The sequence below is a fragment of the Mastigoproctus giganteus genome, chromosome 6 (assembly GCF_048544385.1).
Source record: "Mastigoproctus giganteus isolate SK-2022 chromosome 6, ASM4854438v1, whole genome shotgun sequence".
NCBI lineage: Eukaryota > Metazoa > Arthropoda > Arachnida > Uropygi > Thelyphonidae > Mastigoproctus > Mastigoproctus giganteus.
In genome coordinates this window covers 135,726,138-135,742,551 of record NC_143580.1, presented here as the reverse complement: position 1 = coordinate 135,742,551, position 16,414 = coordinate 135,726,138, and the positions used below count along the sequence as shown (strand labels likewise).

Sequence of the window (16,414 nt, the reverse complement as noted above, 5' to 3'; positions counted from 1 at the left end):
TGTTAGTTTAACTTGTGTTCCAGGGAAAATAATGGAGTCACTTGTTAAAGGGGTGATACAGGATCACCTAGACAAGACTGCAATAACAGCTCAGACACAGCATGGATTTGTTAAGGGAAAGTCTTGTCTAACCAATTTGATTGGATACTATGACTTGGTAAAAAAAGAACTGGATGCAAAAAATAATTTTGATATCATATACTTGGATTTCAGGAAAGCTTTTGATACTGTTGCACATGGAAGACTGCTGTGCAAACTGGAGCGGTATGGCATTAAGGGCAAGTTGCTGCAATTTATAAAGGGATGGTTGAGTGGCAGATGGCAGAGAGTGGTAATAAATGAGCACTGCTCTACGTGGACAAATGTTATTAGTGAGGTCCCCCAGAGTTCGACGCTGGGCCCATTTTTGTTTTATGTATTTATCAATGATATCAATGAAGGTAGATCAGGCTTAATGTCCAAGATTGCAGATGATACAAAGGGTGGCAGGATTGTTAATGACACTAAAGACAGTATGCTACTGCAACAGGAGATAGAAAAGTTAGGCAGATGGGCTGAGAAGTGGCAATTGAAGTTTAACATTGACAAATGCAAAGTGCTGCATATGGGTAGCAATAACCCAAGAAAACGTACCGACCATGTGGTACTGCACACAGAGGTGGAGAATGAAAAAGACGTGGGGGTAATTGTGCAGTCAGATATGAAGTTTGCTGAGTAGTGCAGATGGGCTGCCAGAGCAGGTCATGAAGTTCTGTCAAAGATTTTTAGGAATTTTGCTAGCAGAGACAAGGAGTCAATGGTCAGGCCACGCCTTGAGTACTGCGTACAGGTCTGGAAGCTTCATTTTAGGAAGGATGCAGAGTTGCTAGAATGAGTATAGAGAAGGGCAACAAGATTGGTGAGAGGAACAAAGGGGTGCTCTTACAAAGAAAGGCTTAAGTTCTGCAAGTTGCAGAATCTGGAGACTAGGCACCTATGAGGCAATCTGACTGAAGTGTATAAAGCCTTGAATGGTTTGAGCAGGCTCAATGCTGATGGGATACTTCTGCTTGCTCAGAGTAAGAACCTGAGGGGGCATAGATTCAAATTGAGGAAAGACAATTGTAGACAATAAATTTAAGGCTGAACTAAACAAACATTTGGAGTGACCGGATGGGAAGGGTTTTTTTTTTTTTTTTTTTTGGCTGATGCTGTATAAGCTTACTTTCTTGCATCATATGCCTCAACTAATGCTGATGCTAATATTATCAATCTCAAAAAATTATTACCCAATCAGATTCATCTTAATCAAATTCTCAATTAACTTGCACCTTATTATTGTTTAGTTATATTTGACTTCATCCATTCTTAGTTAACAGTTTTATATTCCATGTTCGATAAATAATTTTTTTTTCAAGTAAATTCCTTTCCCTTATCTCATTTGTTTGGTTTGTATATTTTGTAAATAACAAACCTAATTGCTATTGTGTTTTATAGGGGAAAACCTGTGAATGCAATTTGCAGAATGTTGGCACATGAACACTGAAATTTTATCCACTGGTTGTCTTCTCTTCTCTTCTCTTTTTTTTTTTTTTTATTGCTAGGATAACAGCATCTTACTGGTGATATTTCATACATTTCTGCTGCAACATTTGGCTCGGATCCCAGTCTAAATTATTTCTCATTCTGGCATTTAATTCAGACTACTTTTTAATTACATTTATTATATTCAAATAATAAATGTAATAAATATATTTATTATATTCAAATAATAAATATATAGATACATCCTCCTCCTATGCACATTTTTGACTGCTTGAGGTCACAACTATCATCATTCTTAAATAGTATGCATTCGCCCACATTGGTTGACTCCTGTTCCTTCCTATGATTAGTTTTTCAATTATATTAAATAAGGTCTCTTCTCTAACGGCTTTGTCCACATTTTCTTTGGTTTTCACTATCCATAAAACACATTTATCTACCGCATGCTACTTACAACTATTCCTACAACATTCTACTTACAACTATTCCTACCACATGCTACTTACTATTCCCACTATGTGCTGCCTGCAACTCCAGCCTTGTTCGTATGTTAATAGTTCTTTGTTTTAATTTAGTTCGTTAGTTGTATATATTTTCTATCTATATATTTTTCTTTTGTTCCTCTCTCATGTCAACTGTAAATTACATGCCTGCTTTATATATCCCTCCTTATACCCATCATTTTACTTTTATCTTTACTTTGTTTTACACCAAATTTATTCCTTCTTCCTTTCCCTTAATTCTCCATATTAATTTTACTTTGCTATGGCATGTAATTTATGTTAGAAACGGAGGACACTATACTGTCATTTTTTCCTGAAGTTCTGGTGGTTGACACTTGAAGAGGTGCCTGGATTGTTCAATATGTGACAATATACTTATATATGTGTATACATTTCTATCTTACATTTAAAATGTATTAATTTTTATCTTTTTTATTAAAGTTTTTTACTTTTTCGATTACTATACTACTTACTCTTACCTTTCCATTTTGTCTTACCCCATTTTTCTTTGTATTTTCTCTTTTTCACAACTTTTATCAATACATAACACACACATATATATATATAATGTGTGGTTTGAAAAATAAATAAAATGTCTGTGAAAATAGAAAAATGAAAAGTACACACAATGCCTGAACTAAAAGAAGTTTAAGGGATAGTCGAAAGTGGAAGTAAAGTAGTGGTAAACAGGTGAAACAGGAGTTTTATATATATATATATATATATTATATATATAATATATTATGGTTAATTTATAAATTTTTTTTCATACAAACTGTATGGAAAAAATTTGTAGATTGGTCCTAATTTTAATAAAATTTTGGATGGCTCAATAAATATTTTTAAAAGAAATAAAAAATTTCATAAAGATAAGATTCGTAACAACTGAGAGTCGAGTTGTTACATACAGAGAGATGGATGGATAGATGGATTTGGCAAAGATGATAGGTGTTTATGCATATATATATATAAATGCACCTAAAAAGAGAAGAGAGAAGCATTCTCTTTAGTTATAAAAGGGATAATTCTTCCTTAGCAGGAAGAAAATGGATTTTCTTTAGTAGAATTAAAATGCATGGCACAATTCATGTTGCAGTTTTGGCCAAAATGGAGTAAAAAAAAAAAAAAAAAAAAAAAAACAGGGAATAAGAATTTTATTAGTGTCATGTAGTTGCCTATGGATATAAGTGGTCATTTCTGTGATTAAAAAATTTTATGTGAGACTATTTAAGATAACCATCAAATGTGAAAATTCTACTTCAGGCTATGAAGATCAAAGTGGCAATATTCACTCTCTGATAAAATAAAAGTAATACAAACCAAAATACATATAAGTACAAGGCAAGTACCATAAAGACCATGCTAAAGATAAGGTTTCTTTGGTTTCTTCCTGCTAAGTGAAGTATAAATGATAAAGTGAAGTTGAAGAAGACAAAGTATTAGAAATCTGTCAATAACAGTTACTAGACAATTTGTTATTGCAAAAACAACATATAGTTTCAAGAAGATTAAATGTTCACATTTAAATTCTATGTCTTTTTTAATTTGATTGAACAATGAACTCCCTAGACCTGGCATTTATCAGAAACCCATTCACATATATATAATATGGGATACATATATTGTCTCCCTTTCTAAGGGCATTGATGTTAATTACAGTTTCAATAAATTTCATTTGTATAGTCTATCAAAAAAACTTTGTGCAAATTCAAATTCAAATGATAACATTTAGAGTCCCAATTATTTTCACTCATTTAATTAGTAGGTAAATTATTTAATTTAAATTAGACTTACGTTATCATTCTTTTGACAGAAAATCCCAATAAGTTTGTCCATAACATAGTCCACTTGTTTCTCTAGAAAAAGCCTTGTAAATACCTCATATTTCAATAATGCTATAAAAGAAAAAATTTATATTAGAAATTTATAAATTAATTATTTTCAAAACAAACTACTAGTCATCTTAATGAATGTGTTTTCAAATTGATTCCCAATCCTACTGGTTAGTTATAAGCATTATAACTAACTCCTCTAACTTAGTTAGCATTATTTATTTTTTTATAGTGACCACAAATAGGCTAATAGCATTGGCATAAGTTGAGGTATATGAAGCAAGAAAGCAAGCATATAGAGCATCAGCCAAAAAAACACTTTCCATTTCACCCATCTGGCCACTCCAAATGTTTGTCTAGTTCAGCCTTAAATTTATTTAAGCTATCATCTTCCACAACAACAGACGAACGTCTGTTCCAGGAATCAACTACCCACTGGCTAAAGACAAACTTCTGCACATCTATTCTACAACTGTCTTTTCTCAATTTGAATCTATGCCCCTCAGGCTGTTGGTCTGAGCAAACAGAAGTATCCAATCAGCACAGAGCCTGCTCAAACCATTCAAAGCCTTATATGCCTCAATCAGATCATCTCACAGGTGCCTAGTCTCCAGATGCTACAACTTATAGAACTTAAGCTTTTCTTCATAAGCACACCCCCTTTGTTCCTCTCACCAATCTTGTTGCCCTTCTCTGTAGTTGTTCTAGCAACTCTACATCCTTCCTAAAATGAGGCTTCCAGACCTGTATGCAGTACTCAAGGAGTTGCCTGACCACTGCCTTATCTCGTTGTCTCTGCTAGCAAAATTCCTATATATCATTGACAAAACTCCATGACCTGCCCTGGCAGGCCATCTGAAATGTTCAGAGAATTTCATATCTGACTGCACAATTACCTCCAGGTCTTTTTCATTCTCCACCTCGCTGAATGTAGTACCACACAGTTCATACATTTCTCTTGAGTTACTGCTACCCGTATGCAGCACTTTGCATTTGCCAATGTTAAACTTCAGTTGCCACTTCTCAGCACATCTGCCTAACTTTTCTAGATCCTGTTACAGTAGCATACTGTCTTTAGTGTCATTAACAACCCTGCCAACCTTTGTATCATCTGCAAACTTGGACATTAAGCCTGATCTACCTTCATTGATAAATTCACAAAACAACAATAGGCCCAGCACCGAACCCTGGGGGACTCCACTAATAACATTAGTCCACATAGGGCAGTGTGGACTAATGTGGACCATTTATTTTCACTCTCTACTGTCTCTCACTTTATCCATTGCAGCAACTTGCCCTTAATGCCATACTGCTCCAATTTTTACAGCAGTCTTCCATGTGCAACAGTATCAAAAGCTTTCCTGAAATCAAAATATATAATATCAAAATTATCTTTTCCAACCAGTTCCTTTGTGACGACATTGTAGCATGCAATCAAACTGTTCAGACAAGAGTTCCCCTTAACAAACCCATGCTGTGTCTGAACTATTACTGCAGTCTTGTCTAGATGATCCTGTATCACCCCTTTAATCAGCAACTCCATTATTTTCCCTGGAATAGACGTTAAACTAACAGGTCTATAATTATTTGTGTTACCCTTTGAACTCCCTTTGTGAATTGGGGATACAGTTGCACATCTCCAGTCCATGGGGACCTCCCCTGCACCTAAGGATGCTCTCCTAATTATGGCCAAGGGTTTGCTTACTTACCTTGCTGCCTCCTTCAATATAACTGGATAGATTCCATCAACCGCAGGTGACTTTTTTATGTTTGACTTCAACAATTTCTCCTCCACTTTGCTCTCAGTTATTACAAAATAATTTAGCTCCCTCTTAGCATTTAGTATACATTCTGTCCTCCCCTTTCTTACATTTCTCATGTGTGAATGCAGATGCAAAATACTCATTCAGTTTGTCAGCTATCTGAGCAGGATCATCAACAGTCGAACCATCAATATCAATCAGAGCAATCTGATTCATCCCCTTCCTTCTAGAGTTTAAATAAATAAAGATGTCTTTGTTTTTCTTTGCATCCTTTGCCAAGGATTTTTCATAATCAGCCTTCAGTTGCTTAACCTCCTTTGTGACTTGATTACAGACTAGCTTATATCTGCCATAGGCTTCTGTGTCACCTGATAACTTATAAGCACCCTATGCATTTTTATTCTCTGCCACGAGCCTCATTAGTTCATCTGACATCCATTTAGGTCTAAATTTTGAACAGCATTTCTTAGTTAATATGAAAAGCCTGGTAGCTTTCAATATATACAATGATACTAGAGTTCTATGTATGGGGTGGAGGTCAGGGAGAAAGAAAGAAAGAAGCAACTTGTTCAAACGAGACTTATAACTGAATTTCTATAGATTACAATTTTTAGGAAATACATGCAAAGGAAGATTTTTTTCAAAGAACAGAAGTAGAAAGGATATATGAGGAAGAAGAAGAAGAAAAGTTTATCAGTGAGTCTAAAGGTGAGCTGTGAATCAATGTTGACTGGTTGCAGTGAACATCTGGAGAGAAGGGAGAGAGGTATAATTACGGATGCTAATTTTAAAGATGACATTGGTTTTTAGGGACATCAGCAACATAACCATATTGTGTCAGCCAATTTGAAAAGCTTATGCCCACAGAAATATCTATAGAAAACTTGATTTTAATATGTTGCCTTTCAGTGGACATATTTTAAATGAACAGTATTTATCAAATGCAAATAAACACTCAGTATTGGGCCTAAAAGTAGTTAAAAATCAAGAGTGAATTGAAATACCATTTGCTTTTCCTCCTTGAATGAAATCATCATGTCTTCTGCATGCTCCCTAGAATAAACAAAGACAAAGCAAAATTTCCAGTCAAAATTTAGTCCACATCTCAAGTACTGCTTTTATTATTATAGTACTTCTGTAATTCCCACCCAGATTAGCAACCTGTCACCCAAATTTGCTACTTTTAACATACAGACTTGCACTTTTTTCATTATCAGTATTGGTGAAATGATGAATGCAAGGAAGCAAACTTATACATATACTTATATGTCAGCAAATAAAAATAAATATAGAAAAAAATAACAATAACAAAATGAAAATAAAAGTAAAATAACCTTCTGCCCATATCTTTTTCCTAGTCTTTCTAATAATTTAACCATTCCTTCATTAACCATTTTGGGAATACGTTTCATATCTGGTGAGTATGGGTTTGGCACACTCAGAGTCCTGAGCTGGATGTCATCATTCTTCTCTTTCTTGGTGATTCCTTTCTACTTTTGACTCTCTCTCTCTCTCTCTCTCTCTTAGGGTAACTTGGGAAATTTTTTTTGGATGGTGCAAGATATGCCTCTGGCTCCCTTGCACCCTATGGGTAATATAAATATATATATTTATAATTTTTAACTGCTAATTTTAGTCTTTTATCACTGTGATGGATACACTTTCGTGTTAATGTGGCGTTAATGCTCTTGCTGGTTTAACAATTATACATTATATGCACATTAATAGTATTGTGCATAAATTTTATTTCATTTATGGTATTTATTTAGGGCAGGAGGCATTTCAGTCATTAAGGCCTGACTGTCTGCCTAGCAATTCACTGCACGGGCCCTGAGAGTATGTGAGCATTCCGATGTTTTCCATGTGAACATATCTAAGTATTCCATGTGGGCATATCTACATTTTTTAAGGTTGTTTTTAACAACACATCTATTAATACCCAAACTGCCTTGAAATCTTCCTGTAAGTGCTACTTTTAACTATATTTCCAAGTACCTGTAGACAGTTTATAACAGATGGCAACATCGGGGGAGACGGCGAATATACTATGCAAGGAGAGGTAGAACAGGACCAGGGTATGTCTGCCAGGGGCAAAAGTTGATGACGTTGTAGAGCAGATATCATCTTTTAAAGGCACAAAAGGTGATATTGTTGAATACATTGGAACTAATGATATTAAGACTAAGAGATCTACAGATTACTCAACAAGTACAGGTCAATTTTGAAAAAAAGTTGCAAGTTAGGGTTGAATGTGAAAGTGTCTGCAATTCTGCCCAGACACGATAGGAAGGAGTATATAATGAGAGCTTGTCGATCAATTCAGCCCTGGAGAGATTGTGCAAGGCTCAAGGGGTAGAATTTTTTCAGCCCGGTCTGTGCTTTTTGACAGGAGAGACTGCTTCTACAGGAATGGGGTACACTTAAATAGAAAGGGTGCGCAAGAATATTTGCTGATGCTATTGAGGTGGTGTCAGGTGAATCAGAAAACTGCAAGGTTGGGGGGGGGATACACAGACTAAAAGGTTAACAGTAGCTGCAGGCAGAGGCAAAAGTGATTCTGGCACTGCTTCTACTGGAATGAGCAGCAGCATTGAAAGAAAGGCAATGGAGATTTCCAGGACTGTTGGGAGTCATAGTGCAACAAATCAATACATGGGCCTGTTTCTACTCTTAGAGTAACTAAGATTAGAAACAGGTGCATGTATACTTGCATATGCATTAATGCTAGGAGTATAGTTAATAAATTTGATGTGCTTGAAGTGCTAGTCAAGACATCAAAGGCAGATATTGTTGGGATATCAGAGACATGGTGTCACACAGATATCAGCAGTGCAGAATTGAAGTTTGGGGAGTACAATGCATACAGAAAGGATAAACATGATAGAAAGGGAGGAGGGGTTATGCTGTTAGTTAAGAAACATATAAAATCTAAGGAAGTGCATCCAGTTGACATAGATGGACAGTGCATAAGCACTGGAAAAGCAAAAATGAGGGTAGCAGTTTGTTATAGGCCTAATGACTCTGATGAGTAAAATGAACAATTATACAGAGAAACAGAGTTGACCAATAAATCACAGTGTCTTATAATGGGGGATTTTAACCTCCCAGACATAGACTGGAACTTGTGAGTTGGCCAATCCCACACTAGCAAGGCCTTTGTGTATTTATTGGATGATTGTTTTCTACAGCAGCATGTTAGATAGGCAACCAGAGGGAGTAATGCTCTTGATCTGATTATCAGCAGTGATTATTCATGCATTAAGGATCTGCAGATAAAGGAACCACTGGGTAACAGTGATCACAATGTACTAATATGGGAATTACTTAAAGATGTAACTACCATCAAGGCTAAAGGGAAGGGCTTTTGCTTTTATAAAAGTGACTACAGGGGGTCTCAGAGAGTTTCTAAATTCTGTACAGTAGGATCAACTAACAATGTTACCAACGTTGAATTCTAAATGGGAAGCCTTCAGGGTCTTAACCTTGGAGGATTCTAGGCTTTTCATTCCAGCTAGAAAATACTGTTCAAGGTTCAGGCCTAAATGGATGTCAGATGAATTAATGAGGCTCATAGCAGAGAAGAAAAATGTATGGGATCCACATAAATTATCAGGCAACACGGAAGACTATGGTACATATAAGCTATGTCTGTAATCAAGTTACAAAGGAGGTTACGCAGGTGAAGGCAGATTACGAGAAATCTTTGGCAAAGGATGCAAAGAAAAATAGCAAAGAGTTCTTTCCTTATGTAAACTCTAGAAGGAAAGGGATGAATCAGATTGGACCATTTAACATAGATCGGTTGACTATTGATAATAGGCGCCTCCGTAGCCAGGTGGGGAGGAGCAGCAGTGCATAGCACACGCTTCTTGATTAGACCGGGGTTCGAGCCCGTCACCACCAAATACGGAGGATGCGGAAAGGTCAGGGAATGACTATCGCATATCCCAGAGCAATATGGCCTTAGTTGCTGATGCTCCTAAAAACCAAATAACAAAACAATAACAACAAACTATTGATAATCATGCTCAGGTAGCTGACAAACTGAATGAGTATTTTGCATCGCCGTTCACACGTGAGTAGTTATTCAATGAGGGGAATGCCAGAAGTTTATCAAACTCTAACAGTGAGCTAGGTGATTTTGTAATAACTGAAAGCAAAGTGGAGGAGAAATTATTGAAGTTAAACATAAGAAAGGTACATGGGGTGGACGGGATCTATCCAGCTATATTAAACGAGGCTGCAAAGAAAGTAGGCAAACCTTTAGCCATAATTATGAGAGCTTCCTTGGACTCAGGGGATGTCCCCATGGACTGGAGATGTGCAAATGTTTCACCAATTCACAAAGGGGTTCAAAAGGTGACACAAGTAACTATAGACCTGTTAGTTTATCTTGTGTGCCGGTGAAAATAATGGCGTCACTGGTTAAAGAAGCATTGCAGGATCATCTAGACAAGACTGCAATAATAGTTAAGACACAGCATTCGTTTGTTAAATAGAGGTCCTGTCTAACCAATAAATATTCTGATTGAATACTAATCAAATTCTGATTGAATACTATGATGTGGTCACAAAGGAACTGAATGTCAAAAATAATTTTGATATCTTATACTTGGATTTCAGGAAAGCTTTTGATACTGTTGCACATGGAAGACTGCTGTACAAATTGGAGAGGTATGGCATTAAGGGTAAGTTGCTACATTGGATAAATGGATGGTTGAGTGGGAGATGACAGAGAGTGATAATCAATGGACACTCCTCTTCATGGACAAATGTTATTAGTGGAGTTCCCCAGGGTTCAGTGCTGGCCCCATTGTTGTTTTTTGTATTCATGAATGATATTGATGAAGGTATATCAGGATTAATGTCCAAGTTTGCAGATGATACAAAGGTTCGCAGGGTTGTTAACTACAGTAAAGACAGTATGCTACTCCAACTGGATCCACACAAGTTGGGCAAATGGGCTGAGAAGTGGCAACTGAAGCTTAACATTGACAAATGCAAAGTACTGCATATGGGTAGCAATAACCCAACAGAAAAATACCAACTGTGTGGTACTACATCAGGGAAGTGGAAAGTGAAAATGACCTGGGGGCAATTGTGCAGTCAAATATGAAGTTTGCTGAGCAATGCAGATGGGCTGCCAGGGGAGTCATGGTGTCTTGTCAATGATATATAGGAATTTTGCTAGCAGGGACAGGGAGGTGTGATTATCCCATTGTATATGGCAGTGGTCAGGCCACAACTAGAGTACTCTGTACAAGACGGGAGGCCTCATTTTAAGAATAATGTAGAGTTTCTAGAACGAGTACAAAGAAGGGCAACAAGATTGGTGAGAGGAATGAAGGGGTCCTCTTACCAAGAGAGGCTTCAGTTCTGCAAATTGCAGCGGCTGGGGACTATGTACCTGTGAGGTGATATGATTGAGGTGTATAATGCCTTGAATGGGTTGAATAAGCTGATTTCTGATGGGATTCTTCTGCTTGCTCAGATTACGTACCTAAAGGGACATAAATTCAAATTGAGGAAAGACAGTTGTAGAATAGATGTGCGGAAATTTGCCTTTAGCCAGCAGGTAGTTAATTGCTGGAACAAACTTCCATCTGTCGTGGAAGTTGATAGTTTCTGATACCATCTGATTCAAGGAGGAACTGGACAAACTTTTAGAGGGGAATGTTTGTGTAAATTTTTTTTTTTTTTGGCTGATACTACATAATGCATGCTTTCTTGCATCACATGCCTCTATTACTATTACTGAAGGTGACACAAGTAATTACAGACCTGTTAGTTTGACTTCTGTTCCAGGTAAAATAATGGAGTCACTGATTAATGAAGCACTGCAGGATCATCTAGACAAGACTGCAGTAATAATTCTGACACAGCATGGGATTGTTAAGGGGAAGTTTTGTCTGACTGATCTGATTTGATACTGTGACGTGGTCTCAAAGGAACTGGATTCAAAAACTAATTTTGATATCATATACTTGAAATTTAGGAAAGCTTTTGGTACTGTTGCACATGGAAGACTACTGTACAAATTGGAGCAGTATGGCATTAAGGACAAGTTGCTACAATGGATAAAAGGATGGTTGATGGGGAGAAGACAGAGAGTAGTAATCAATGGACACTGCTCTTCGTGAACTAATGTTATTAGTGGTGTACCCTAGGTTTTGGCTTTGGGCCCATTGTTTTTTTGTATATTTATCAATCATATTGATGAAGGTATAACAAGCTTAATGTCAAAGTTTGCAAATGATACAAAGGTTGGCAGAGATGTTACTAACAGTAATGACAGCATGCTGCTGCAACAGGATCTGGAAAAGTTGGACAGATGAGCTGAGAAGTGGCAACTGAAGTTTAACATTGACAAATGTACAGTACTACATACGGGCAGCAGTAACCCCAGAGAAATGTACCAACTGAGTAGTGTTACACTAAGGGCAGTGGAGAACGAAAGAGACCTGGGGGTAACTGTGCAGTCAGATATGAAGTTTTCTGAGCAGTGTAGACAGGTGGCCAGAGTAGGTCATGGGGTCTTGTTAATGATATACAGGAATTCTGCTAGCAGGGATAAGGGTGTTGTTGTCCCCTTGTATAATGCAATGGTCAGGAAATACCTTGAGTACTGTATACAGGTCTGGAGGTATCATTTTAGGAAAGATGTGGAGCTGCTGGAACGAGTACAGAGAAGGGCAACGAGATTGGTGAGTGGAACAATGGGTCACTGTTCCAAGAAAGGCTTAAGTTCTGCAAATTGCAGCTTATGGGTGATGTAATTGAGGTGTTTAAGGCCTTGAAAGGTTTGAGCAAGATCAATGCTAATAGGATGGTGCCTCTGTAGCCAGGTGGGCAGGAGCAGTAGCGCGTAGCACACGCTTCTTGATTAGACTGGGGTTCGAACCGTGGATGCCAGAAAATCTAATGCTACTAAAAAGGGGGGATGAAAGGGAGAATTTAACAAATTCCCATTCCTGACACCAGTAAGACAGTTCAGCACATGGAGGACAAGTCACAGTACATAGGTAGTTACAGTCAAGTGAGCTCAATGCAGTGGTCATTATCAAAGTTACAGAGGTGTTGAAGTTATTACATTTTTCAAACCGGAAATTTAGCAGGTCTAGAGATCCTTTTTCACTGCCTGCAGACCTACTGACGTTAAATGATGGTCATCCAACAAGAAGGGTTTTCTAGATAGAGGTCAAATTGTGAAGTCTATATCAGTAGTCATAATCTAGTGACAGTCAGAATGCAAATTTGAATTTAGTATATCACTGTTACTGTACTAAGGTAAAATTAACAGAATTTAGGCAGTCTTTTTAAACTAAGATACATTTAGGGCTAAAGCCTCAAGCTGCAAGCAAATTTAGACTATGTATATATTAAGTGCAATAGCATCATTAATACACACCCATTTCTTAATAAACAAAATATTTATAAGGCGTCATCGTTTTAAGTTATATCTCATATTGTGAATACCTTCACAACGAGTTGCCATGATATTGCACTACTTCAAATAAGTAACGCTTCACCTAAGGAGAAGACTAATGTTACTTATTCTCAGATAGGTACCACCACCCAGACGGCACCATTTCAGGGATATTTCGCCCTTCTTCGGTGGGTGGGTGGGTAGGTACCAAAGTGATGCAATGATGGCAAAACAGTTATGAAGTATAACTCCACAATACGAGAGATGCCTGATGGAGTATGATGTATTTAGACTAAGATGCATTAGCATTAGCATTAGTAGAGGCATTTGATGCAAGAAAGCAAGCTTATGCAGCATCAGCCAAAAAAAAAAAAAAAAACCCACTTCCACTTCACCCCTCTGTTCGTTCAAAATACCTGTCCAGCTGAGCCTTAAACTTATTTAGGCTATCAACCTCCACCACAAGGGATGGCAGTCTGTTCCACCAACCAACCACCTGCTGGCTAAAGGCAAATTTCCGCACGTCTATCCTACATCTGTCTTTCCTCAATTTGAATTTATGCCCTCTCAGGTGATTTTTCTGAGCTAGAGGAAGAATCCCATCAGCACTGAGCATGCTTAAACCATTCAAGGCTTTATACACCTCTATCAGATCACCTCGCTGGTGCCTAGTCTCCAGACACTGTAATTTGCAAAACTTAAGCCTTTCTTCGTAAGAGCACCCCTTTGTTCCATTCACTAATCTTGTTGCCCTTCTCTGAACTCGTTCCAGCAGCTCTACATCCTTCTTGAAATGAGGCCTCCAGACCTGTATACAGTACTCTAGGTGTGGCCTGACCATTGCCTTATACAATGGAATAATCACCTCCTTATCCCTGCTGGAAAAATTCCTGTATATCATTGACAATACTCCATGAGCTACTCTTGCAGCCCATCTGCACTGCTCAGAGAACTTCATATCTGCCTGCACAATCACCCCCAAGTCCCTTTCATTCTCTACCACTGTCAGTGTAGTACCACAGAGTTGATACGTTGCTCTGGGGCTGCTGTTTCCCATGTGTAGTACTTTACATTTGTCAATGTTAAACTTCATTTGCCACCTCTCAGCCCATCTGCTCAACCTTTCCAGATCCTGTTGCAGCAGCATAGTGTCAGTAGTGTCCTTGACAACCCTGCCAACCTTTGTATCATCTGCAAACTTGGACATTAAGCTTGATATACCATCATCAATATCATTTATAAATACAGAAAACAATAATGGACCCAACACTGAGCCCTGAGGGACTCCACTAATAACATTAGTCCACGATGAGCAGTGTCCATTGATTATCACTCTCTGCCTTCTCCCCCTCAACCACCCCTTTATCCATAGCAGCAATTTGCCTCCAATGTCACACTGCTCCAATTTGTGTAGCAGTCTTCCATGTGCAACAGTATCAAAAGCCTTTCTAAGATCCAAGTATATAATATCAAAGTTATTCCCTGCATCCAGTTCTTTTGTGACTGTTGGTCAGGTTTTGTGTCAAGTTGGTCAGGCAAGACTTCCCCTTAACAAAACCATGCTGTGTCTGAGCTATAACTGAAGTCTTGTCTAAATGATCCTGCAGTGCTTCTTTAACCAGTGCCTCCATTAATTTTCCTGGAACAGAAGTTAAGCTCACAGGTCTATAATTACTTGTGTCAGCCTTTGATCCTCCTTTGTGAATTGGGGTCACATTTGCACATTTCCAGTCTATGGGTACCTCCCCTGAGTCCAAGGAAGCTCTCAAAATTATGGCTAAGGGTTTGCTTACCTCCTTTGCTGCCTCCTTTAATATAACTGGATAGATCCCATCCACCCCGGGTGCCTTTCTTGTGTTTATCTTCAATAGTTTCTCCTCCACTTTACTCCCAGTTATTTCAAGATTCTGTAGCTTACTGCTAGAGTTGAATACACCTCTGGCATTCCCCTTGCTGAATAACTCCTCATGTGTGAATGTCGATGCAAAATATTCATTTAGTTTGTTAGCTACCTGAGCAGGATCATCAACAGTTGACCCATCAATATCAAGTGGACCAATCTGATTCATCCCCTTCCTTCTAGAGTTTACATAAGTAAAGAACTCTTTGCTGTTTTTCTTTGCATCCCTTGCCAAGGATTTCTCGTAATCTGCCTTCGCCTGCCTAACCTCCTTTGTAACTTGGTTGCATATCAACTTGTATCTATCATAGGCTTCTGTGTCATGTGTTAATTTGTAAGTATCCCATGCATTTTTCTTCTCTGCCATATGCCTCATTAGTTCATCTGACATCCATTTTGGCCTAAACCTTGAACAATATTTCTTAGTCGGTATGTAAAGCCTAGTAGCTTCCAAGATAAGTTCTTTGAATGCTTCCCATTTTGAGTTTGCTGTTGGTAACATCATCAGTTGGTCCCACTGTATAGAATTTAAATACTGTCTCAGTCCATCGTAGTCGCCTTTACGGAAGCAATAACCCTTCCCTTTACCCCTAATGGTAGTTACCTCTTTCAGTAACTCCCACTTCAGCACACTGTGATCACTGCCACCTAGTGGTTCATTTATCTGCAGATTCTTAATGCATGAAGAATCACTGCTGATAATCAAATCAAGAGTATTACTCCCTCTAGTTGCCTCCCGAACATGCTGATGTAGAAAACAATCATCCAATAAATCCACAAAAGCCCTGCTAGTGTGTGAGTAACCAGCCCCCAAATTCCAGTCAATATCTGGGAAATTAAAATCTCCCATTATAAGACTCTCTGATTTACTGGCCCACTCTATTTCCCTGTACAGTTCCTTATTATACTCATCAGAGTCATTAGGCCTATAGCACACTCCTACTCTCAATTTTGATCTCCCAATGCTTATGTCACACCAAACTGACTCAACACTGCACTGTCCAGCGATGTCGACTGGCTTCACTTCCTTGGTTTTTATGTGTTTCTTAACTAATAGCATAACCCCTCCCCCTTCCTATCCTGTCTATCCTTTCTGTAGACGTTGTACTCCCCAAATTGCAGTTCTGCATCCCTTATATCTGTGTGACACCACGTCTCTGATATCCCAACAATATCTGCCTTTGATGTTTTGAGCAATACCTCAAATTCATCAAATTTATTTACTAAACTCCTAGCATTGGTGTACACGCAAGTATACCTGCACCTGTTTCTATTCTTAGCTACCCTAACACAACCCATGTGTTTACTTGTACCGCAATGGCTCCCAGCAGTCTCTGAAATACCATGCATCTTGTTTTTCAGGCTTCTGCTCATTCTAATAGAAGCAGTGCAAGAATCTCTTTCACCTCTGCCAGTGGCTACTGTCAATCTATTGGTCTTTGTCTCCCCCCAAGCTAGCAGTTTTC

At 38.1% G+C, this 16,414-nt stretch overlaps 1 protein-coding gene across 1 annotated transcript in view; it reads right to left on the bottom strand.

Moving 5' to 3' along the window:
- LOC150084597 (uncharacterized) overlaps positions 1 to 16,414 on the bottom strand; it is a 324,615-nt gene that overhangs the window by 25,051 nt on the left and 283,150 nt on the right. Inside the window, exons 11-12 of the mRNA XM_090376299.1 lie at positions 6,627 to 6,675; positions 3,822 to 3,922 (exon numbers count right to left, since the gene is read on the bottom strand). Of these exons, the coding sequence (XP_090232425.1) occupies positions 3,822 to 3,922; positions 6,627 to 6,675 (150 nt within the window). The remainder of the gene's footprint in view (positions 1 to 3,821; positions 3,923 to 6,626; positions 6,676 to 16,414) is intronic.